Source organism: Gorilla gorilla, chromosome 9 (assembly GCF_029281585.2).
Source record: "Gorilla gorilla gorilla isolate KB3781 chromosome 9, NHGRI_mGorGor1-v2.1_pri, whole genome shotgun sequence".
Taxonomy (NCBI): domain Eukaryota; kingdom Metazoa; phylum Chordata; class Mammalia; order Primates; family Hominidae; genus Gorilla; species Gorilla gorilla.
In genome coordinates, this window is record NC_073233.2 from 100,890,684 (window position 1) to 100,916,135 (window position 25,452).

At 43.7% G+C, this 25,452-nt stretch overlaps 1 protein-coding gene and 1 long non-coding RNA gene across 2 annotated transcripts in view; one reads left to right on the top strand and one right to left on the bottom strand.

Annotated features, from left to right (window-relative positions):
* The first annotated feature begins 1,080 nt into the window (after window positions 1-1,080).
* On the top strand, window positions 1,081-13,936 carry MTNR1B (melatonin receptor 1B). The gene is made up of 2 exons (XM_004051965.5): window positions 1,081-1,381; window positions 12,599-13,936. The coding sequence occupies exons 1-2, from the start codon at window positions 1,159-1,161 to the stop codon at window positions 13,462-13,464; spliced, it is 1,089 nt and encodes a 362-aa protein (XP_004052013.4). The 5' UTR covers window positions 1,081-1,158; the 3' UTR covers window positions 13,465-13,936.
* Window positions 13,937-23,954: 10,018 nt separating this feature from the next.
* The window catches only part of LOC129525476 (uncharacterized), a 125,024-nt gene continuing 123,526 nt past the window's right edge, over window positions 23,955-25,452 (bottom strand). The window contains exon 3 of the long non-coding RNA XR_008669797.2: window positions 23,955-24,451. This is a non-coding gene — a long non-coding RNA (uncharacterized lncRNA). The remainder of the gene's footprint in view (window positions 24,452-25,452) is intronic.

Genomic DNA, 25,452 nt, shown 5'->3' on the forward strand with positions numbered 1-25,452 from the left:
GACATTCTTGTACAGGTCTTTTGGTGGAAATATACTTTCCTTTTCATTTGGAACTTCTGGTCATAGAATAGGTGTATATCTAACTTTATTAGGAGCTAACAGACAGCTCTTCAAAGTGGCTATACCATTTTGCATTCTCATAAAAGCAGTGTATGAGGGTTCTGGTTGCTTAACTTCCTCCACTAATTTAGGATAATCAGTCATTTTGATTTTAGTGATTCTAATGGGTGTGAAAAGTGCTTTGGGGTCATAAGATTAGCCCCCATTAGAAGTTATCTATTATTATTATCACCAGATCACGACTCAAACATTTTTAATAAAGGGCACCTGAGTTCCTTCTTTATTGTAATCATGCCTCACTCTTCTTCTTGTCCTAACCCCTCCAAAAACCACATCATAACCCCCAATATTGGCCATACATCTATTTAAGTATTATGTGTAAATATATGTTGGTAAATATGTTAAAGTATTGGCTTTATAAAGAGGACCCAGTAGAGACATCATCAATGCCCCCCACAATACCCAGCGAGTGCTTGGAAAATGGCTAGGTTCGTATTTTTCTGCAGCTCCCTAGAATATAACAGTCTACGCTACTTTGTTCTGGGCTGTGTCCCCACATCTTAGGAGTTGCATTCTCTTTCGGGCTGCACAGCCCTATGGGACGTCAAACCTTGCCTTTCTTGACAACTGATGGGAGGTCCCTACCATCAGCACCTTCTCCAGTCTATCAACCTGGGTTGGACGTCCCTACCTAGACACAGCTTCTCTTGGGGCGCTGTGGAGGAAATCGGGGTCTCGGGTGTGGCTATGTACTCAGGGACAGAAGCTAGACGCGCTCCGCAGCCTGAGGTGGGCCAGGCACCTGCTGGGCTCGGGGTGGCAGAGACAGCTGTGCGGTCCCAGCTATTCCTGAGCGCACCGCTGAGGGACGCACTCCCTTCTACAACGGCTGCACCCCAAGTCCTCCTCCCATTCCTATATTTTTCTCCATCCCCTGCCCACGCTTAATTAGTTATCTCCTCCAGACCCCTCCCCACTGGCCTCCTCCCTTGCACACACGAGCTGGGCAGGGAAGAGAGCGCCCGGCTCAGTACTGCGCGCGCCCTGCGGCTGTCCGGGGCCGCGCGGTGGCCAAAGCACAGCGCGGGAGAGTCTGCGATGTCAGAGAACGGCTCCTTCGCCAACTGCTGCGAGGCGGGCGGGTGGGCAGTGCGCCCGGGCTGGTCGGGGGCTGGCAGCGCGCGGCCCTCCAGGACCCCTCGACCTCCCTGGGTGGCTCCAGCGCTATCCGCGGTGCTCATCGTCACCACCGCCGTGGACGTCGTGGGCAACCTCCTGGTGATCCTCTCCGTGCTCAGGAACCGCAAGCTCCGGAACGCAGGTGAGCACCATTCCTGATGCTGGGTGCTGGCATCGGGCCCTTCCTTGTCTTCTGATCTTGTCCCTGACCCCGGGATATGCGCTGCCTTTTCCTTCCTCAGCCCGGGCTCCCCTTTCCCTTCACTCTAACCTATTCCTTAAGTTTGACTCTGCACTCAAAAGTTAGGGTGAGTTTTGCCCCTCCGAAGTGCAGCTGCCCAGGACGCGCTTGACACAGAGGGAATTGCGGAAAGTTTTACTGGCGCGCTTTTTGGCCGGGCGCCGGCGCTGTGGGAACCCACGCTGCTGGATGCCATCGCTACCCCGTCGCGCTCCAATGCGTGCCTTTCCAGAGGTGCCCACATCAGGCCACAGAAATCTCACCACCTGTACTTGACATCCCACTTCCTTCCTTGCCAAGCACTGTAGCTTTATGTAGTAGTCGCTTAGAAAATCCTTGCTGAAAAAATGAGTTAATCAATGGAAGCATTTCAGTAGGTTTTGTGTCAAAAACTTATCTCCAGGTCATCTGAAGACCCAATTCCAGTTGACAGAGAGTAAATGCAGAAATTGCAGATTCTGCTTGGACTGAACTAAATTGCTTTGAAATATTGTGGTCTTTTCCGAAGACTGGGAATTCCTGGGATTAACTGTGAAAATTAAAGCAATGATTTGGCTAAATCGTGTTGTAATCCTGAAAATATTTTTCCTATTTCAATCCACTCTCATTTCAATATTCCCCTAGTCAGGTCTTCAAAGAAACAAAACCAGAGTGGGGGGCAGTATCTGAACTCTAGCCCTCACAGGTCATGGGGCATGATGACCACTTCAGCTTAGGAAGGAGCTCAGTCACCTGTTTGTTAATTTTGCAGTTTCTTCAAGTTGGGCCTTGGGAGCAAATTCAAATATTAGAGTGAATTAAAATGGAAAGATAGCAGCAGTAAAACAACCATATAGCTTAAAAATGCTTTTCTAAGGAGTCAGACCATTTTTAGCAAATGGTAATATGTATTTGGTGTGGCCTGTGACTCTAGAAATTTTTTTTTTTTTTTTTGAGATGGAGTCTCTCACTCTGTCACCCAGGCTGGAGTGCAGTGGCATGGTCTAGGCTCACTGCAACCTCTGCCTCCCAGGTTCAAGGGATTCTCTTGCCTCAGCCTCCCGAGTAGCTGGGATTACAGGCGCTCGCCACTACACCCGGGTAATTTTTTATATTTTTGGTAGACACAGTGTTTCACCATGTTGGCCAGGCTGGTCTCGAACTCCTGACCTCAAGTGATCCACCCGCCTCGGCCTCCCAAAGTGCTGGGATTACAGGCATGAGCCACCGTGCCCGGCCAACTCTAGGATTTTTATCTCAAAAAACAAACAAGAAACTCCTCCAACTGTGAGTATCCAGCCATCATATGGGAAACATAACATTATTAAGAAGAAGTAAACTTTCTAACTCACTTCAGTAGTGGTGGCTGTTTTCTGGAATACATTGTTCAAAATATTGTGTCCTTTGAAGAAAAGCTTATATATTAGGGAAAAACAGGTTATGATTAGAAAACTGCATTTAATATTTTTGACACATTGTCCCTTGCAGCCATCATAAACATTCATTTCCAGCACAGGGAAGCAAAAGGGAGACAACTCCTGGCTCTATGGGGAGAAATGGGTCCTCCTGGTTCTGACATTGGCCCCTTCTGTCCCTGACTTATTGAGTATTTAGAGCAGGTCTGTCAGGCCATGGCTCCCTGCTCAGTAATTTGGATTGCCCACCATGAGAAAGGTGGTTGAGGGAAGTAGGAGTTGCTTCCTTTTGCTGGAAGGAGAAAAGCACCCCTCCCCTCCTGCATCCTACAGAGGGCTGGCCTTTTCTGTGATCCTGGCAGGGTCTGCAGAAACCTAACCAATTTAAGAGCATCACTGGGGAGGGGCATGAGCATGTTAAATTGCTGGCATATCCTCTGTTCTATCTTTCCTACCTCCTGACGTGTCCGCTACAGCCCAGCACCCGAACAAAAAAAAAAATAATAACACTATATCTAAATGACATCAATTCCTGCCACTGCTGCAGTCTTGCGATTTAACCAGTTCTTATGTGACCTCTGGCTTTATTGGTGACAGTCACAAACAATTGTAGTACTGACTTGAACTAAATGATCTCAGCAGAGTGAGATTTCAAAAGGCGCTTAAAACCTACAGCTCTTTGAATAGTTAGCACCCATTCTACTCTTAATCAGGCCTTGTCTTACTGAAGAGTTTGGATTTAATTTAAGAAATGCTTCTTCAGACCTCTCTGTACTTAAGTCTGGCTCCTTAAATCATTGGTATTAAAAAATTAAGTCTGTAACAATGAGAATACATATATTTCCAATAACCAAGATACATAGCCCATATTGAGGTCACAGCATGTTTCCCAGGAGACACCAGTATCCTTTACTTGCCTATCACAAACCCAGTTCCTCTATGGAGCAGATCTGTATCATTCCTAACAGTGCCGCTCCTGATGGCAGGGTGAGTGGTTAGATAAATTGTCCTTTTTTTTTCAGGGATATCCTATCTGTAGTGTCTGTTGCTGCATGTGGTGGGTTGACTTCAGAGATAGCACCAGAGAAAGGCAGACAGGGAGGAGTGGAGGCAAGGTGGGAGGTAGGGTCAGGGCACCCACCCAACTTAAAAGGTAAGGCCAAGTGTGTTCACTCTTTGCTACATTCTCAGAGTCTTGCACAGCCCATGGCACTGGGTTGGCACCTCACACCTGTCAGAGTGTGCTTCCCAGGGACTTGCCACACTTTTGACTCTACTGAGAGGAGTTGAGAACTTTCCCTCCTGGGCTCACCACTGCTGCCCTGACCCTTGAGCTACACCTCGCTAATATTTATCTCTTGCATTTTTGAGCTCTTCCTTTCTCTCTTCTGGAAACTTCCTCCATTTTACACACACACACGATACACAAAGTCTCCTGTTTTAAAAGAGCAAAAGACTCTTTTCTTGACTTCATGTCCTCCTAACTTCATCACTACCTCTCTCCCTCCCTTTTCAGCCAGACATTTTAATGTAGTTGTGGACATCTACTGGTTCTACCCCATTGCTTCCCATCCTTTCTCAGTCCTCTGGGCGCCATTCTCTGCAAATGTTCCTCTGTGCTGTGTGTGACACTGAGGGCCACTCCCTCTGTGGGACCTTTCATTCCCTTGGCTAACCTGGTGCTAGTTTTTGGATCTCCTTTTTCTCTTCATCTCCCAGATACCTGTGCCCTGAAAGTCATCTTTGGTTCCTCCTAATCTTTCATTCCACATGTCCTAATGATTTTACCTTCCACTATTTCTCAATTTCTCCCTTTCCTGCCTCCTTATTCTTACTGCCCCACTTCATGCCTTCATCATCTCTTGAGCAAACACTATCCATAGCGCTTGAGAGCTTTTCCTGCTCCCTCCTCCAGCCGCTGTTACCACTGCCAAGAGTTGCCCTGTCTTCAGTGGCTGCCCTCCATCTCCACAACAGTGTCCAACTCCAGAGCACAGCTCCCACGGCCATTTGCGACTGGCCTAGCCCACCTAACTTACAGCCTCATTGCCCTCCTCTCACCAGTGCCACAGTGAGCTGCCGCTACTTCCCAAAGGGTCTGTACTCCCTGATGTACTTTCTCTACCTCTTCTGCCCAGTCAACAGCTGCTCCTCCTTCAACTCCTTCCCCAGCTCCCCTGAAGGATTATCAATGTTGATTATTAATACCATGAAGGGGATAGTAAGTGTCTCCCTTGTTGGGCTTCTAAGATACCTGTGCCCTCCCTAGTACGGCATCCCCCTCACTGTACTATTGTTCTTTGTCTCTCCCCGCTGGACCGTGTACCTGCTGAGAGCAGACAGTTTCATTCAGTTTCTGTCCACAGAGCCAGACACATAGTAAGAACAGAACACATCTCTGATTAAACAAATTGGAAATGGATAAAACACCAGGTAGTGGGGGAAAATTAATTGATTTTGCTCCATGAGCTGGGATAGACCTCAGTTACAGTACTCAGCACTGCATAAGTAATCAATACAGGTTTTCATGAAACTGAACTGCTTTGAGAACAGCCCAAAGTATATCTCATGTTAAGCTGACTATTGGCACCTTCTGCATGAAGGCATGCTTGTTCTGTGATTCTCCTGTGTGAGTAAAGTTGCTCAGCAGTTTCCAGCCATGCCATGGTTGTACCCTACTGATTCCTCTTGGGGAGTTTGCCCCTGATATGCTTTGGCTGTGTCCCTACCCATGTCTCATCTTGAATTCCCACGTGTTGTGGGAGGGACCAGGTGGGAGGTAATTGAATCATGAGAGCAAGTCTTTCCCATGCTGTTCTCACAATAGTGAATAAGTCTCATGAGATCTGATGGAAAAAGAGAAGCTCCCCTGCACAAGCTCTCTCTCTTTGCCTGCTGCCAGCCACATAAGACATGACTTGCTCTTCCTTGCCTTCCACCATGATTGGGAGGCTTCCCCAGCCATGTAGAACTGTAAGCCCAATGAAACCTTTCTTTTGTAAGTTGCACAGCCTTGGGTATGTCTTTTGTTGTTGTTGTTGTTTTTGAGACAGAGTTTCACTCTTGTTGCCCAGGCTGGAGTGCAATGGCATGATCTCGGCTCACTGCAACCTCTCCTGCCTCAGCCTCCTGACTAGCTGGGATTACAGGCAAGAGCCACCACACCTGGCTAATTTTGTATTTTTTAGTAGAGATGGTGTTTCTCCATGTTGGTCAGGCTGGTCTCAAACTCCTGACCTCAGGTGATCCACCCACCTCAGCCTCCCAAAGTGCTGGGATGACAGGTGTGAGCCACTGTGCCCGGCCTTGGGTATGTCTTTATCAGCAGCGTGAAAACAGACTAATACAGCCCCTTTCTTGGTCTGGCCCGAGGTGGCCACTTTTAAGCTGCCTGTAATATGCTGGCCATATAAGAGAGCTGAGAGAACCATGTTCTCAATGTAACATCCAAGTACTCTCCATTGTCAGAGAGGAAGTCATAACAACACCAGTTATTCCTGGCTCCATAGGCACAGCCACCTTAATTTTCCAAGTAGCAGTCAGAAGCTGTGGTCTGACAATGGATTTTTGTGCTGCAAATGGGTTAAAGAGGCTGTCTGGGAGGTTTAGTGAGGGCACGAATTGGCATTTCTGGGGTACGTTGATGATTGGTAAAGCAGAAATATATGAACTATTTGATGTTAAGATTGCCTAGGAAAACATGGAGGATTTGCTTGCTGAACACACAGATCTTTGTCCAAGGTCACTCTATCTATGCTGGCAAAGCTGCCCCTCCTCCAGGCCCCCAGTGATGCTAAGAATTCACACCATCTCCCATCCAGAACCAGTAACTGCCTGGGAGGTTCCTGATGGGAATATTCTGCCTATGCAGGTGCTTTGCTTCCCCGGTTAGATTAGAAAAGAGTCTGCACTGTGGCCCCTGTTCCTTGCCTCCTCTCTTCCAGCTTGTTGACTGAGGCAGCAAATGATGCTCAATAAGCAGCATGGTTCTGAACAAAGGCTCTGGAAGGCCTAGAGTGAAATGCTTAATAGGCCCACAGCCCCTACCCTCCAAGAGTTACAGAATGAAGTGGAGCCCACTCCATCAAGGCTTCTATCCTACCACCGACCGCTCATTGAGATGTCACTTGGCGTCAGGTGTCTTTTGACTTGCTCAGCCTGCAACGTTTAGAGTGCCATTATCAGCTCAAGACCAAAATGGGTAACCTTGGACTCCTTCCTGAATGTTTCTTAAGCTGTCCAACTTTGCATTTCAGCTGTGAATACCTTATTGCCTCTTCACTTAGCAAAAATGAACAGTTTTTAAATCCCATAATTATGTCTTTAGCTGAATAATCAGGAAAGCTAATAATCCTCTTTAATTCCTTCCGTGTAACTCTCAGTAGCTCAAGGGTATAAAGACTTTAATGTTTGCCTGTCTTTATCTCCAGAAAGCTGGATTCTGCATTCGGATATGATATACCACAAAATTCAGAGAATACTGAAAGCTCCTATTGGCTCTTTCAATTTAAAATACTTACTGCTGGAGGAGTAGAGATAGAGAATTGGGAAGTAAAGCCCCAGTTCTTAGGGAGTTTACCATCTAGAAGGAACGTCCTACTTTCTTCATCTTCATGTCCTTACTACTTCTCACATCTTATCTCACAGGGATCCCAGTCCAACCTTATGAGCCTCTTTCTTGATCTGTCAGTACAGCTAATAATATAAAACAGTAATAACAAATAATAGCTAACATTACTAATGCTTGTTATATGCCAGATTCAAGTCTCTTTCCTTTAAGAGAGAAAGAAAAGGCAAAAAAAGCCCTCCACAGTCCCCTATCAAAGGGATATCCCTTCCTAAGCGCCACTCTCTATCTCCTTCTCTTGAAGGCAACACTAATAGAGCAATCTCCAGGGCAAAACTGGATCCCCAAGCTCTCAACAGAATTTGCTCTTGTTAATGTCACTACTAACTTCCTAACTACCAAGTCCAATGAGCACTTTTCTGTCCTTTCTCACTTTTGTAGATGACCAAGAAACTCTCTACACCCTTTCTCTTAATTCCCTTGATATTTCTTTTCTTTGGTTTTCTCCTTTTCTTGGTCTTTCTCAATCCTTCTGTGTTATGGCTATGAGCAATTCACACAAACTGGGTGTCTGTTTCTTTATCTATAAAACAGAAATCATGCTGTCAACCTTAAGGAATTCTTGTGAAAAACAATGGAGTCCATTTATGTAAAACTATACTATCAACTTCACCATGTTATATCAATGGTTGTTTTGTTGCTATTAAGTGTAAAGTAATAAAATGTTACCTATCAGAATTTCAGAATGATCTCTTTTGATGGTTATTGAAGAATGTTTTGTAAAGCATCTTAGTTATGTTTTTAAATGGATGCTTATGTTCTTAAATATATTTTCTTCTTTTAAGTGGTTGAAATACCCCCATACATATCTGTGTACACTATTGATTAGCCAGTTTTTGTTTTCTAATTAAATCAAAGTTAGATTTCAACTCAGCTCTTGTATGATTCATCCACACATCCTAAGATTTTCACAAATATGTGACTTTGGAAGAAAAAAATATCTGCTCTCAAGAGATTTGGGAATCTAATTACAAGCTTACAATAAATGCATTGTTTTAGTGTTTGTTTGAAAATCAAGTTGTGAATAAATTATATGGTCAATTATTTCAAATGCCCATCCCCAGAACATAATAAGAATATCTCACATTAATTTGGTGATTATTGTTATTTCTCATGACCTTTCCCATACAACATCTCATTTGAGGTAAACAGCCATTCTGGGAGTTAGGAGTTCTGTTGCAAAAGTCTTGGTAATTTTGTCTAGCTCCTTGGTGAATTGTCGTGCCTGACCAGCCCCATATCCTGCCATTGTCCCCAGTCCCGAGTTGACTCACAAATTCCCCACTGTTCCCACCACCTTGTTCTGGCCTTTCTTCCAGCTCTCACCTAATTGAATGGCTACTGTTTTCTCTTGTTTCCCTAACAGTTCCATGGGCATCTCAATGGCAGGGGCCATGTCTTTCATGCATCACTGTGTCTTACTTGAATGTGGTAGGCACTCAATAAATATATTACACATTTAAACAGATGGAAGAGTGGAAGAGGACCTCTAGGCACAGGAAGTTTAACACTGTTAGAAAACATAGATCATCTGTTGACTTCCCCAACATATCCCTCTTGGTACCTTGTTTTTATTTGTTTAATGGTCTTCCCTAAGAGACCATAAACTTTGTAAGGGGAGGTAGCCTGTCCATCTGGCATAGTCAAAGGCAGAACCTAGTATATACTCAGCAATATTTGTCACATAAATGACTTGATGATTCTCTCTTTCTATCTTGTCTTTTATTTAGCTCAATGACCAAGGAGAATTTATGTCTAACCAAATTTTTCTTCTGAGCATGGAGGGTGAGCACAGAGGAGGGGGGCAAGGGTTACAGGGAGCTTTACCTTCCAGAATTCTCCTATCTGACGAATATTAGATAGCTCAGCACTGGCTGGCTCTTTCCTAGATTACCAGATCTCCATTAAGAAATACATTTTCCAGAAAGAAAGAGAGAGGAAGAGAAGAGGGAGGAGATTGTGATGGTTCTGTGTGTGAAAGGATGCGCTCTGCATATGAATCCTGAAGGGGATTCCGTGTTAGTAAACAAAGCCCTCTTGTCAAAGCCTCTCTCCACTAATACACCCTATCTGCTGGAGGCAGATGGAAATGAGTCACGCCAGGACCCATGACATAAATATTCATTATGCACAGGGTGACTGCAGTGCTGTGTGCATACTGAGTGATTTCTCACCTGTCTGGGGAAGAAATGGATGGAGAACTGGATCTCCCCTTGACTATCATCCACATAGGACCTGGCTTCTTACAGATGGAAGACAAAACACGAATTTTATTCATCTAATTTGGAATTGTGCCAAGAAAGCCTGGAGACAGTGGGATGTCTGGGCAGATGAATCTACAGCAGGAAGTGGTTGATTTCAGCCTTTTAGGAACAGCCAGAGTAATAGGGGATAGTAATTGAATCACTTTCCACATGGAGTTGAATGTGTTCTTCTTACTATTTACAAGCTGTTTGCCAGCCTCTGGGGCATTATTAGGGGATAAGCCACATTAACACAGCAGAACTTGACTCTGCCTTCACAGGGAAACAGCTGGCAGAGCTGGCACCGGCTCCCAGCAGCTCTTGACTTTCTCTGCTCAGCTTGCAAGTGCCAAGAGCTTGTGTGTTGCTGGGCCAGGTGCCCAGCGGGTCCTGTGGAGACTCATCTTCCTGTGCTGGAGAGAAGTGATTCTCTTCACAGAACCAACCCTATGAGTGTGCAGGGGGAAGTGATGGCAGAGCTCTGAAAGAAAAGAAAGGAGCTCATGTAGGAATAGTTACCAAGAAAGGAACTTGGGAACTCGCCCAAATTCATTCAACCATAAAGTGGCAGGACTCAGATTATCCCAGATTTCTCTGACTTCAGCACAACCCTCCAGATTTCAAAAGGACACATAAAATTCTCAGGAGACAAGAGTTCCTGATTCAGCTGAAGACAAGCAATGTGAGAGAGGGAATCCCTCGTGTTCTTGGAACCAAGTGAGGTCTGTGTAGGTGAGTCAGAGATGGAGATCCAGCAGTGGAGACAGCCAGCGGGCTGAGAATTAAATTAAAAGGCACGAAACCCCTCCACATCCCAAGCAGGTCCTTGTTGCACATTTTTTGCCTTGCTGTACCAACCAGAAAGGAAATGAGGCCATTTTTAACCCATTAAGTAAATAAATCTGTGAATAGTAGAGTAGGTAGGAATCCAGCAGTTCAGTTGAGTCGTGATTCTCCTTTGCCATCCAACTTGCTGGACAATCTTGAGACAGGGAAACTCACTACCTCACAAGCGCTCTAATTGGCCAGACAATCTCCTTTCTATTCAGTTACATCCTGTCTCCCTGGTTTCCTAACCTAGCTGTGGACACAGTAGTATTATAGTTAGGTCTTGAGAACTCCCAGGACTCCAGTAGACTTGTGTGGGTTCTGAGTGGGGTTGACCCCGTTCCTCTGAGGCCAAAATAGGCCCTTCATGAAGGCTTCCTGAGGGTCTTTCAGGTTCCCATCCCCATTCGGACCATGCTATGGGGAATCTTCTTTGTGATGGGGTGAATGTGGGAAGGCTGGAGGCAGTCCTTTTCCTACCCTTGTGGGTGAATAAGTCCAGGTGTGGCGTCTACTTCACTTGAAGGGCTGACTCAGGTGAAATCCCAGCTGGGCGGCTCTCAGCCTCCCTTTTTCTGTATGTACCCTGTAGAATCCACAGAGAGCCTGGCCTCTCCAATTGCTGTGCTTTGGGGGCTCTTTCCACCTGCCTGACCCTCTAGACCCCCGAAGCCACCACAGCCTCTGTGGCAATGGGACAGACACATGGTGGCTGTGGAGTTTCCATGTCTGTGTCTTTGCTGACTTGGGAGTTCCTCCTGCACACCATCCCAGCCGCCATCTGCATTCCGCCACCCTAAGGCTGGAGGCTTCACCATGTGGCAAGAGACCAGAAAATTTGAAAGACCATGCCCAGTGCACACTGCATCACTCAGAGCCCCTGCTGGAGGGAGAGTCTGTTATCTTTTGAGCATGCAGTGGGTATTCAAAAAGTACAACACTTGGTGAATGAGAAGATTGGCATTAGTGATGGAACTGCTCACACTATGAGCTTTGTATTGCCCAAACGTTTAGGTTCTTGGTGCTCTATTCGTGAGTCATTGTTGGTTTTAGAATGCAAACACTTGAGGAGCAGAGATTGTGTTCTTTTGCAGTAAGCCCTGCCTCCGCCCTGGGACTCCAGCTTAGAACATGCCTGAAGCATATTAATTGATGGGTGTATCGTTTCCTGAGGCTCTCTCTGGTTGACCAAGCTTGGTGATGTTGGATAAGGCTCCATTCAAAGGATAAATGCCTAGATAGTCCAGGAAGGCCACCATGGTGCAGGCAAAGCAGGGAGGCCCCCCAGAGGCTGTGAGCTTAGCAGTGCTGACAGCCCTTTCTCACCCCACAGGGCTGGGGCTCTGTGCCACTACTGCAAGTGTCTGTCAACATGGCCACAAGGCTGGGAGTACTGGACCCAGACAGGGCACAAAGGGGAATACCAGAAACACATGGTTCCCACTCTCAACACCTTTCTTCTAGTCCAGCTGCAAAATGCAATTCACATTTACAAAACCCATGTAAAGACACTTAGAAAGTAGCCTGTTAACCAGTGGGGAGAAAATGCAAAAGGAGACAACCAGAGAGATGTGCGAGGAGGTGAGGGAATGAGAGGGAGCAATGATAGTGATGAGAAATCCACACTCCTGGCTTTCAGAGTCTCCTCCTCCGAAATCTTTGCTGGAGCTTAAATGGTGCAAAGCCCGTGAGCATCTGTGCCTATCATGGAAACAGTTAGCATGTGTCAGCAACTGTTAAATCCCTGAGCACTTTGTATCATTAATTCTTACAGCTATAATATGAGGTAGGTATCACTGCCCCAGTTCACAAATGAGGAAAATGGGGCTCTGAGAGCCTAAACAGCTTGCCTCAGTCATATAGCTAGTGAGTGGCAGAAATGCAATCTGAGTCTTCAGTTCTGTGCCTCTAAGAGCCACTTGGTTTCCACTCACATTGCCAAAAGTAACTTCGTGGAGGGTAGGATGTTCTACAGAATCTAAGTCGTGGGGTCTCGTGCTGACTGTTGCTCTGTTTGCTGCTTCAGGTAATTTGTTCTTGGTGAGTCTGGCATTGGCTGACCTGGTGGTGGCCTTGTACCCCTACCCGCTAATCCTCGTGGCCATCTTCTATGACGGCTGGGCCCTGGGGGAGGAGCACTGCAAGGCCAGCGCCTTTGTGATGGGCCTGAGCGTCATTGGCTCTGTCTTCAATATCACTGCCATCGCCATTAACCGCTACTGCTATATCTGCCACAGCATGGCCTACCACCGAATCTACCGGCGCTGGCACACCCCTCTGCACATCTGCCTCATCTGGCTCCTCACCGTGGTGGCCTTGCTGCCCAACTTCTTTGTGGGGTCCCTGGAGTACGACCCACGCATCTATTCCTGCACCTTCATCCAGACCGCCAGCACCCAGTACACGGCGGCAGTGGTGGTCATCCACTTCCTCCTCCCTATCGCTGTTGTGTCCTTCTGCTACCTGCGCATCTGGGTGCTGGTGCTTCAGGCCCACAGGAAAGCCAAGCCAGAGAGCAGGCTGTGCCTGAGGCCCAGCGACTTGCGGAGCTTTCTAACCATGTTTGTGGTGTTTGTGATCTTTGCCATCTGCTGGGCTCCACTTAACTGCATCGGCCTCGCTGTGGCCATCAATCCCCAAGAAATGGCTCCCCAGATCCCTGAGGGGCTATTTGTCACTAGCTACTTACTGGCTTATTTCAACAGCTGCCTGAATGCCATTGTCTATGGGCTCTTGAACCAAAACTTCCGCAGGGAATACAAGAGGATCCTCTTGGCCCTTTGGAACCCATGGCACTGCATTCAAGATGCTTCCAAGGGCAGCCATGCGGAGGGGCTGCAGAGCCCAGCTCCACCCATCGTTGGTGTGCAGCACCAGGCAGATGCTCTCTAGCGTGGATCTGAGGCACACCAGCAGCACGACAAACTCATGAAATGGTGGGAGAGAGTCTGCTGCAAGGGTGAGACCAGGCAGCCTGCTGGGCCACACTGTCCTGTTGGCATCACAGCCCCAAGGCTGGGGGAACTTCATGCTGGGACAAGCAGCCCATCAATGCCATGGGTTCAGGCTGATCCAGGAGATGCTCACAGGCCACAGAACCTGGAAAACACTCTTGGTGGTGTCTTGGGGATTTGGTGCACACAAGACCAAGGAAAGGACAGAACGAGGAAAGGCCTGGGGCAGAAGAGCCCAACTCCTTCTCATAGATGACCCTCATCCTCCTGCCTTGGCCTCCTGGCTGCTTTCTCCCCTTCCCCCCAGCGTGGCAGGATCTCTTCCTGTTAGCAAGGATGAAAGAGAGAGGTCAGTAGGGCTGGAACTTGGTAACTCTGCAAGGGCCTCAGGTGGGGCAGGTGCAGAAGGCAAGCATTCCACACTCCGCCATTGACCTTCCCTACACACACACACACATGCATCACACACACACATCACAACCACACATGCATCACACCACACCACAGACACACACTATGCACACATACACTGTGTACACATACATATGTTCCACACACATAGCCACCACATCACAAACACACTGCACACCACACACACACACACACACACAGTCACACTGCTCCAGCATCTAGAGCACAAAGTCTGCTTGGCCTCCTTTTCTGGTTCCATCACGTTCAGGTTGTGTGACTTGGGGAAAGTCTCCTAACCTCCCTGTTCCTTAGTTTACTCATCTTAAAGTGAAGATCATGCCGTAGTCAGCCTCCCAGGTTGTTGTGAGGATTCTCTGGGATAACACATCCGCAGAGCTGAGGACAGTGCCTGACATGTGGCTAGCAGGCAGTAATCATTAGCTTTTGTTATTATTATAACTACATAAAATGAAGGAGAAAAGTCATATACAAAGAAAGGAAGGGCTATCACCGGGCGCGGTGCCTCACCCCTGCCTCGGCTTGAACCCAGGAGTTCAAGACCAGCCTAAGCAACATGGCAAAACCCTGTCTCTACAAAAATTAGCTGGGCATGGTGGCCCATTCCTGTGGTCCTAACTACTCAGGAGGCTGAGGTGGGAGGATCACTTCAGCCCAGCAGGTTGAGGCTACAGTGAGCTGAGATTGTGCCACTGCACCCCAGACTGGGTGACAAAGTGAGAGCAAGACCCTGTCTCAGAAAAAAAAAAAAAAAAGAAGAAGAAGAAGTAGAAGGACAGGAAGGGAAGGGGAGAAAATGGGGTAGGGGACATGGAAGTGGGGAAAGGGCAGCTGCACCCCAGTTCATTTCTATGGTTATGTATTTGTGGACTTCATATTTGTAGAAATCTCAGATCTTTGTTTAGCGCCAACAGAATTAATAGCTTTCTTCAGTTCCACAAACACTGAGTGCCCTCTGTGGGCCAGGACTGGTTTGTTGCCTGCCCTCTGCAAGGTCACAGTCTGTTGATAAATTAGTATCAAGTAATATCCATTGGTGCTTTCTATGTACCAGGCATTGTGGTAAGGGCTTGATATGCATTATGTCATTTAATCCCCACAAAACTCTTGGAAAAAGATACTATGATCAATTTTCATAGTAAGAAACTGAAACTCAAAAACGTGGAATGATTGCCAGAATTGAGATAGCTATGTTCAGAGCTAGATGTGGAGCTCAAGTCTGTCTGATGACAGCACCCTACTTCTATCCCTCATCATCCCACCTCGGAATGTGTGGCAGGGACAAAGTGCAGTGGGCTAAGTACTGCATGTCCACAATGTGCCTGGGGGCCTCAGCCACCCAGCGGCTTTCCTGAATGAAGAACCCAGGATTTTCTTGGTGTGCTGACCTCTTAGCATTACGCTGGATCCTCTTTCTGGCCTTGTAATGTGAGGAATCTAGGCTGGGTGCTGTGCTTAGTCACCTAGCCACCTGGGAGCTTGTTTAAAAATGCAAATCTTCTGGGCTCTGACAACAAGGTTTTGTGGGGCAGGTCTAGGAATCTGATTCCAATACTTGAGGTCCTTGACCTAACTGTTAGGAATGAAGGTGTCTTAGTCCTGATGATGGCAATGGTACTGTGCTCCACCCAGGGAGACCTCTCAGTCCACACCTCAGTCCCAGAGAGGTGCAGAAGAGTCCTAAGGATTCTCTTTGAGCTTCAGCCACTTTTCCTGGCTCTGGGCAAAGTTTGCAGCGACCTGGTCAGGCATGTATTGTTTTCTGTTCTTGCTGCTTCCCCTCCCCCTAGACACAAACTACAGAGATTTGCCCTTTATTCCTAATTTGGAGGAGAAGGAGGCATCAATTTCTTGGCAACAGCATGTCCACACTTCCTCTCCTTATCCCTATCTTTCAGTGCCGAGTTGAATGCATGGCACGTGCTCAGTAAATATGGATTGAAGGCTGTCTTCAGTTTCCTGGGCCCATAGCTGTTACCTGGTTTGCCAGGGTTCGGCACTGACAATCCACTAACTGGAATTTTTTCTTGGATCCATAGGTTTTTGGTGATAAACCAGGAGCTGAGAGAATCAAAAAGAATGGTAAAGCCCAGGCCCAGGACATCAAGCAATGAACATATTTGGAATGACCTCATGCTGTGGGCCCTGATTGTAAATAAAAATGCTTTTGCGGAAACAGCAAAATTTGGGGAACCCTGTCTTCCACCTCCTTGACTGAAAAGTCTGGTCAGAGGTGCCACCTGGCTACCTTCCTCCTCATCCTTCTAGGACCTTCCTCTGGACCCCTCAGTTCTGAGCCCTCCATGAAACCCTCAGCCATCAAGGGGACTTGAATCTGGTCCAGATTTCTGCCTGGGTTGACATCTGGGGTGAACCAACACCTGGACTCACACATGAGCCACACTGGATCAAGCCCAAAGACAACGCAGACACACACACTATTTGTGCCATCCTCTATCATCTTTTTACCATCCACTCATTTCTTCTCAGTCCCCTTTGTCCACTTCTGAAATGCTGTACTTGTTTGTGAAACTTCTTCTAGGGTCACTTTTTGCTCCATATGAGTGGCTTTCCCCTAGGGATATATATCAAAATAAGATTTTAGAGAATAAACACTACAGAATCATAGCCTATGAGGGCCAGGGTTTCGAATCCCCATGTACTTTGAAAATGGTCCTCAGGTGCTTCTCATCTGTAGACCTGGTTGAGGACCCTGCTCTGTGAATGTTTCTTGGATGCTCACCTTCATCCCCATGGTGACAACGGCTGTCTCTACCTGTGGATCTCCAACTGCCTGCCACACATCTCCACCTAGCATGGACTAAGTGCTCACTATATGCCAGGCACTGTTCTAAGGACTTTATGTGGATTAATTATCATATTTAAGCCCCAAAACAATCCTGAGAGGGAGGTACTATTATTTTCTTCAATTTATAGATGAGGAAATTGAGGCACAGGGAAGTTATGTACTTTGCTGACGGTCACATAGCTAGTAAGTTGTTAAACCAGGTTCTGAAACCAGATAATTTGACTATAGAGCCTGTATCCTTAGCCACTGGCTATATTACCTCCTTCAAACTCACATATTCACAAATGGGATTTCTGGGTCCTATGGTAGTTCCATTTTTAGTATTTTGAGGACCTTCCATACTGTTTTCCATAATGGCTGCAGTGTTTACATGCCCACCAATAGAGCACAAGTGTTCCAATTTCTCCACATCCTAGCCAACGCTTGTTATAGGATTTGTTTTTGTAATGGCCATTGTAGCAGGTATGCGGTGATATCTCATTGTGGTTTTGATTTGCATTTCCCTGGTGATTATTGACGTTGAACGTCTTTTCATATACCTGTTTCTATATGTATGTCTTCTTTGGAGAAATGTTTATTTACATCTCCTATAGATTGAATGTTTTTGTCTCCCTAAAATTCATATGTTGAAACCTGTATTAGTCAGGGTTCTCTAGAGCAACAGAACTAAGGAAAATATATATACTTATAGGTCTAGAAGCAAACAGAGGTGCTGGGGGTGGCTCCTGAGGAGAATCAACATTATCTTGCCTGGCAACTGCCTCAGGAGAGGCCATCACTGTTGCCTTAGGCAGCGCAGGGTTTATTTCCTCAGACAAAGGTGGAAGGGCTGATAGCAGCATGGGTTGGGGAGGGGATATTGCCACTACTGGGGATGCGGAAGGGGAAGCTGTTTCTTCTGGCAAAAAAGGTTTATCAGAGTTTACAAACTCCGTGTCCCGAGCTTCATCAGGGTCATCCCACACATCCCCATTCCAAGTTGCAGGGTCCTATTCTTTTCTAAGCAATACCCTCACTTTAACAGTAGACACCTGGCGAGGCTGTGCATGCACCTTTGATTGCATGTCAGCCACTTGCACGATAAGAGCTTGTGTCTATTTTTCCACAATTTCAACTCTTCCTCTACAGGAGATAAGACTGTCACTCTGGGCAATCTTAGCAGATTTGAGGTTCAGTATCTGCTTCTGAAGCCAGGAGATAGAATTGCTGAGTTCATCATTTTCTTTCCTCACTTTGTCCATGGAACTTAGCAGCAACAAACCAGCTTCATTATGTTCCTTGGTTCTCCACATATGGTCAAAGGTATTATGTATAGAGTCACTAAACTCCTTGCCTCTCATGAGTAATGAATCAGGCGTGTCAAATGCATTTATTTTGCATAACTCTCTAAACAATTCACACCAAGGACTATCAGTGTTCTCCATACTATTAGAAGTAGAGTCCTTAGCATTCTGAAGTCCTAATCATAGTAAACAGCCAACTGCAAAAACCCTAAAACCAATGAAAGAACTCCATCCTTAATATTCTGTCCCTCTAGAACGACTCTTGGTACCAAAATCTGTATTAGTCAGGGTTCTCTAGAGGGACAGAACTAATAGAATATGTATATGTGTGTGTGTGTGTGTGTGTGTGTGTGTGTTTATTAAGTATTAACTCACATGAATTGACAAGGTCCCACATGATGTCACATGATGACAAGGTCCCACAATAGGCCATCTGCAGGCTAAGGAGGAAGGAGAGCCAGTCCAAGTTCCAAAACTGAAGAACTTGGAGTCTGATGTTCAAGGGCAGGAAGCATTCAGCACAGGAGAAAGATGTAGCCTGGGAGGCTAGACCAGTCTCTCTTTTCACATTTTTCTGCCTGCTTATATTCTGGCCAGGTGGGCAGCTTATTAGATTATGCCCACCCAGATTAAGGGAGGGTCTGCCTTTCCTGGCCCACTGACTCAAATGTTAATCTCCTTTGGCAACACACCTGCACAGACACACTCAGGATCAATACTTTGTATCTTTCGATTCAATCAAGTTGACATTCAATATTAACCGTCATAAACCTTAATCCCCAATGTGATGGTGTTTAGAAATGGGAACTTTGGGAGGAGATTGGATCATAAGGATACAGTCCTCATGAATGGGATTAGTGCTTTAATAAAAGGGGCCCTGCAGAGCTCACTGTCCCTTTCACCATGTGAGATTACAATGAGAAGATTGCCATTTATGAACCAGGAAGTGTGCCCTTACCAGACATCTAATCTGCTGGCGCCTTGATGTTGAACTTCCCAGGCTCCAGGCTATGAAAAATAAAATTTTGTTGTTTAAAAGCCACTCAGTCTAAGGTATTTTGTTATATCAGCCAAAATCAACTAAGACAAAGTCCTCTGTCTATTTTTTAAAATTGAGTTATTTGTGGATTTTTTTGCTGTTAAGTTGTAAAAGTTCTTTATACATTATAGCAATTAACCTCTTATCAGATATGTGGTTTAAGAATATTAATATTTTCTCCCATCCCGTAGGTTGCCTTTTCCCTCTGATGAGTTTTTTCCTTTGCTGTGCATTTCCTTCGCTGGGTGTTATTTAAATTTGATGTAATCCTTCTTCTCTATTTTTGCTTTTGTTGTCTGTGCTTTCTGATGTCATATCCAAGAAATCATTGCTAAGATCAATGTCATGAAGCTTTCTCCCCAAGTTTTCTTCTAAGAGTTTTACAGTGTCAAGTCTTATGTTTAAGTCCTTAACCCATTTTGAGTTGGTTTTCTATATGGTGTAAAATAGGCTCCAATTTTATCTTTTTTGCATACGCATACTTGGTTTTCCCAAAACCATTGAAGACATTGTCCTTTCCCCATTGTGTATTCTTGGCACTCTTATCAAATTAGAAATAAACTAATAGAAGGAAATTGCCTCAACTTAATAAAGCCCATATATGAAAAGCTCACATCTAACAGCATCACACTCAATGGTGAAAAACTGAAAGCTTTTTCTCTAAGATTAGGACCAAGACAATGGTGACCACTCTGGCCACTTCTACCCAAGATAATACTGGAAGTCCTAGACAGAGCAATCTGTAAGAGAAAGAAATAAAAGGCATCCAAATTAGAAAGGAAGGAGTAAAATTGTCTGTTCACAGATGACATGATCTTACTTATGTCTTAGAAAATTCTAAAGATTCTTTAACAAAACTTGTTAGAATTAATAAGTAAATCCAGTAAGTTTCAGGATACAAAAAAAATCAATATACAAAAGTCAATTGCATTTTCATACACTAACAACAAATAATATGAAAATGAAATTAAGAAAATAATTATATTTACAATAGCATCAAAAAGAATAGGAGTAAACATAACTAAGGAGATAAAAGACTTGTACACTGAAAACTACAAAACATTGCTGAAATAAACATAAAAAGTCACAATTAAATAGATAGACATTCCATGTTCATGTATTGGAAGACTTAATATTGTTAAAATTTCCATACTACCCAAAGGAATATACAGATTCAATCTAATCCCTGTGTAAATCCCAATGGCATTTTTTATAGAAATAGAAAAAACAATCCTAAAGTTTGTATAGAACCCACAGGACCCTGAATACTCAAAGCAATCTTGGGAAAGAACAAAGCTGGAGGCCTCACACTTCCTTTCAAAACATATTACAAAATGACAGTAATCAAAACAGTATGATACTGACATAAAGGGACATATAGACCAATAGAAAAGATTAGAACACCCAGAAATAAACCTACGCATATACAGTCAATGGATCTTTGACAAAGGTATCAAGAATACACAATGGAAATGGAACTTTTAGTGACCGCGTATTACATGAGAAATTAGAATCTAAACAAACCTTGGCCATAGGGTGCGTTAGTGCTTACCTGCCAGTCCCTTCCTGTGGGCACTTACTAATGCATGAGTGTAGTACACCAAAGGCTGAGACTAAGATAAGACAGCTGACAGAGGACCCCTGAGGCATGGCCTTCCCATAACCAGATGATGACTGAGGGAAGAGTAATAGAACACTAGGATAAGTCCTACCATGGCACTCCTTCATGGAAAGTTCTGCAGCTACACTCCAAGGAATGGAACAGGGCAGCAGGAAAGAGAGAGATTACTGAAGCATGGAAAGCAACAGTGGGACTGTGAAAAAAAGAGAACTTGACAGCTACGCAGAACCTGGCAGCTGAGCTATGAAGCAGATACAGATTTCTCATGGTTGAGAAAGCTGGTGGCTAGGATATAAAGTATAAAGCAATCTCCAGTCTCATCAATGTTCTCTCATCAAGAGAAAGTTGTGTTCCCACCTTCAATATGTTTGAAGCTAACATTTTTAATTTTAATTTTATTTTTTATATTTTTTATAGAGATAGGGTCTCACTATGCTGCCCAAGCTGTTGTCCAATTCCTGGTCTCAAGCTATCCTCTTGCCTCCACCTGCCATAGTGCTGGGATTATGGGGGTAAGCCACTGCATCAGTGGCTAGCATTAAATAGAACCTAACTAAAGCTGCAACAAAGCCTAGACCCTGGTAACTACAGATTATATTAACTCAGATCCCCACACTTGAGGCCTAACAGGAGACTGAGTGTGCCCTAGGTCCAGTCTGCTTTATATTACTTTACTTTCCTCCTCCTTATTCATAAATAAATGTAAAAGAGAAAATACAAACGTTTTCCTAGACAAAGCAAAACATGTCCTCATCTCTTAAAAAAAGACAGTAGGGCTGGTGCGGTGGGCACGGTGGCTCACATCTGTAGTCCTAGCACTTTGGGAGGCCAAAGCAGGTGGATCATTTGAGGTAAGGAGTTCAAGATCAGCCTGGCCAACATGGTGAAACCCCATCTCTACTAAAAATACAAAAATTAGCCAGGCGTGGTGGCAGCCACCTATAATCCCAGCTGCTCAGGAGGCTGAGGCAGGAGAATCCCTTGAACCCCGGAGGCAGAGGTTGCAGTGAGCTGAGATTTCAACACTGCACTCCAGCCTGGGCACAGAGCAAGACTCTACCTCAAAAAAAAAAAAAAAAAAAAAAAAAAAAAAAAAAAAAAAACACAAAAGACAGTGGGAAAGGTGAACAATAAGTGTGATAGAGAATTTTAGCATATAAATGAAAACCATATTTAAAAATGGAATGTTAAAGTGAAAAAAATATTATATGAGAGGTGAAAAGTTTATTTGAAAGACAACAGAAAATTGGGCACAGCAAAGGAAATGGCACAAAACAAAATCAGCAAGGGGAAAAGGAGCATGGAGCAAAAACTGGAGAAAACAGTCATAAGTTTCCAAGAGTCCTTTCCTAGTGGAGTCATAGAGTCATACAGGAAATAATTACTTCAGCAATGAATTGTGACAACACTTGTGTGAAATGTTGTCTACCAGGGAAGCTGGCCTGGGCCTAGATGTCCAGGGTTTTTATTGGGAGATCACTCACATAGGCATCCTCTACCTACCATGGACCCAAATTCCAGAACCCAGAAAGAAAGCAGATTCTTATCACAAAGCACTTATTTGTATAAAGTATAGATATAGTGAGCCACTCTTATCAGTTACAGAATGGTGGAACCCTCCTGAAAACTAAGTTCGCAGATAACAGCCAAGGGCCAATCTTGTAAGCAGACCTTTCTAGAGATAGCAGTCTCAAGCCTGCCATGTTAGCTATTTCTGCACAACCCCTAATTGCAAATTAACTATACACTTCTTCATATGTCAAAGAAAAATGATAAGGAAAATAAAATATTTTGAACTGGATCATAATGTAAAAATAGTGTATTAAAATTTGTGGGATGCAGCTAAAGCAACACTTAGAGGGAAATTCATGACTTTCAATGCCTATATTATCAAATAAAAAAGATGTAAAATTAATAATCTAAGTTTCCACTCCAAGAAAGACTAAGAACGAGTGAAAGAGAGACAGAACCCAGAAAGAAAGCAGGTACTTATCACAAAGCATTTATCTGTATAGAGATATAGTGAGCCACTCTTATCAGTTACAGAATGGTGGAACTCTCCTGAAAACTAAGTTCCCAGATAACAGCCAAGGGCCAATCTTGTAAGCAGACCTTTCTATAGATAGCAGTCTCAAGCCTGCCATGTTACAAGATACAAGTATCAGGAATAAAGAGAGTATCACTGTAAACCCTAAAGTCATTACAACATAAGAGAATATCATGAACAACTTTATGCCAATGAATTTAATAACTTAGACAAAAAGGAAAAAATTCATGAAAGCCATGGATTAACAAAACTGACAAAAAGTAAAATAGAAAAAAATAGGAATTTTCCCATATTTATTTTAAAAGTTGAATTTTATTTTAACCTTTATTTTAAGTTCAGGGGTACATGTGCAGTGTTGTTACATAGGTAAAGTTGTGTCATGGGGGTTTGTTGTACAGATTATTTCCTCACCTAGGTATTAAGCCTAGTACCCATTAGTTATTTTTCCTGCTTCTCTCCCTCCTCCCACCATTCACCCTCCCGGGGCTCCATTGTGTGTTGTTCCCCTCTATGTGTCCACATGTTCTCATCGTTTAGCTCTCCCTTATAAGTGAGAACATGGAGTATTTGATTTTCTGTTCCTGTGTTAGTTTGCTAAGGATAATGGCCTCCAGCTCCACCCGTGTCCCTGCAAAGGACATGATCTCATTAAAAAGTTGAATTTCTAATAAAAGAATCTTTCCACAAAAAAATTATCAGTCCACATTGTTTCACTTGTGAATTCTATCAAGCATTTAAGAAAGAATAATACTAACCTTATGCATACAGTCAGAAAATAGAGAAAGCACTTCCCAATACATTTTGTGTAATTCGCGTAACACAGTATTATAATGTCATAACAGGACAATAAAAAATACAAGCCAATATTTCTCATGAACAAAGATGCAAAAACCCATAATAATATATTAATAAATTGGTCCCAGCAATATATAAAAAGGACAATATACCACGACCAAAAAAGAGATTTTTCCAGGAATGTGAGGTTTGTTTTGTATTTGAAAATTAATTAATGTAATTTATCATATTAGCAGAAAAAAAGAGAAATCTTATCTCATTAGATTCAAAATAAGTTATTTTACACAACTCAACATTGATTCATGACAAAACTTTTGGAAAACTATAATAGAAGGAATTTCCTCAATTTGATAAAAGATATCTTCAAAAGATCTATAATTAATACTATACTTAATGGTGAAACCACAAATGTTTTCTCCTTAAGACAGGGAACAAGCATGTCCACTCTCACTTTAATTCAATATGAAAGTATTTCAATAAGGCAAGAAAAAGAAATAAAAGGCATGCATATTATAAAGGATATGCAAAACAGTTTTTTATTCTCAGATTACCTGATTGTGTGTGTAGAAAAATCCATGGAATCTTTTTTTTCCTTCAACTTTTATTTTAAGTTCAGGGGTACATGTACAGGTTTGTTACATAGGTAAATGTGTGCCATGGTGATTTGCTGCACAGATCATCCCATCACCTAGGTATTAAGCCCAGCATCCATTAGCTATTCTTCATGATGCTCTCCCTGTCCCCACAGCCCCCTAATAGGCCCCAGTGTGTGTTGTTTCCCTCCATGTGTCCATGTGTTCTCATCTTCCAGCTCCCACTTACAAGCGAGAACATGTGGTGTTTGGTTTTCTGTTCCTGCATTAGTTTGCTGAAGATAATGGCTTCCAACTCCATCCATGTCCCTGCAAAGAACATGACCACGTTCATTTTTATAGCTGCATAGTATTCTGTGTTGTATATCTATCACATTTTCTCTTACCCAGTCTATCACCGATGGGCATTTAGGTTGATTCCATGTCTTTGCTATTGTGAATGGAATCTCAAAAAACAACTGCTAGACCTAGTAAGTGAATTTAGTGAGGTCACAGAGTACAGGGTAAATTTACAAAAATCTATAGTGTTTCTATATACTCACAATGATTAATTGAAAATAAAATTTAGCAACAATACCATCTGCAGTACAATAAAACAAGCAAATACAGAATTAATCGAATGAGAGATGTATAAAATCTCTACCCTTAACACTATAAAACACTGCTGAGAGAAATTAAGGAAGACCTGAATAAAAGAAAAAATACACCATATTCATGGATTAGAACAATATTGTTAAAATATCTATTTTCCTAAATTTGCTGACAGATTCAATGAAATCCCAATCAATATCCTAACAAGATTTTAAGAAGAAATTGACAATTTGATTCTATAATTTATATAGAAATGCAGAGGATGTGGAATAACTGAAACAATTTTGAAAAAGAAGAATAAAGTTGGAGGACTAACATAATAAACTGATTTCAAGATGTATTGTAAACTTACAGGAATAAAGGTAGTGTAGTTTTGGCACAGGGATAAGCACATAGGTCAACCGAACAGAATACAGTCATGAAATAAACCCATATATATATGGTCAACTAATTTTGAACCAAATCACTAAGTCAACTCAATAGGAAAGTAAATCCTTTTTAATAAATGGTGCTGGAAAAACTGGAATCTGTGTGGAAAAAAACAAATCCAAAATAAAAATGAAAACTTCAATTCCCTCCTTACCTCATACATAAAAATAATGTAAGATAGGGCATGGCCCTAAATGTAATAGACAGAATCATAAAAATTCAAGACTACTTAGGAGAATATCTTCATGCCTTTTGGATAGAAAAAGATTTCTTAGCTGGGACACAAAAGA

What these genes read in the sequence shown, in the direction of transcription:
- MTNR1B (XM_004051965.5), top strand. Translation starts at nt 1,159, where the DNA reads ATGTCAGAGAACGGCTCCTTCGCCAACTGCTGCGAGGCGGGCGGGTGG. An exon ending in CCGCAAGCTCCGGAACGCAG is followed by an intron (nt 1,382 to 12,598) that starts GTGAGCACCATT and finishes TTGCTGCTTCAG; the next exon opens with GTAATTTGTTCTTGGTGAGT.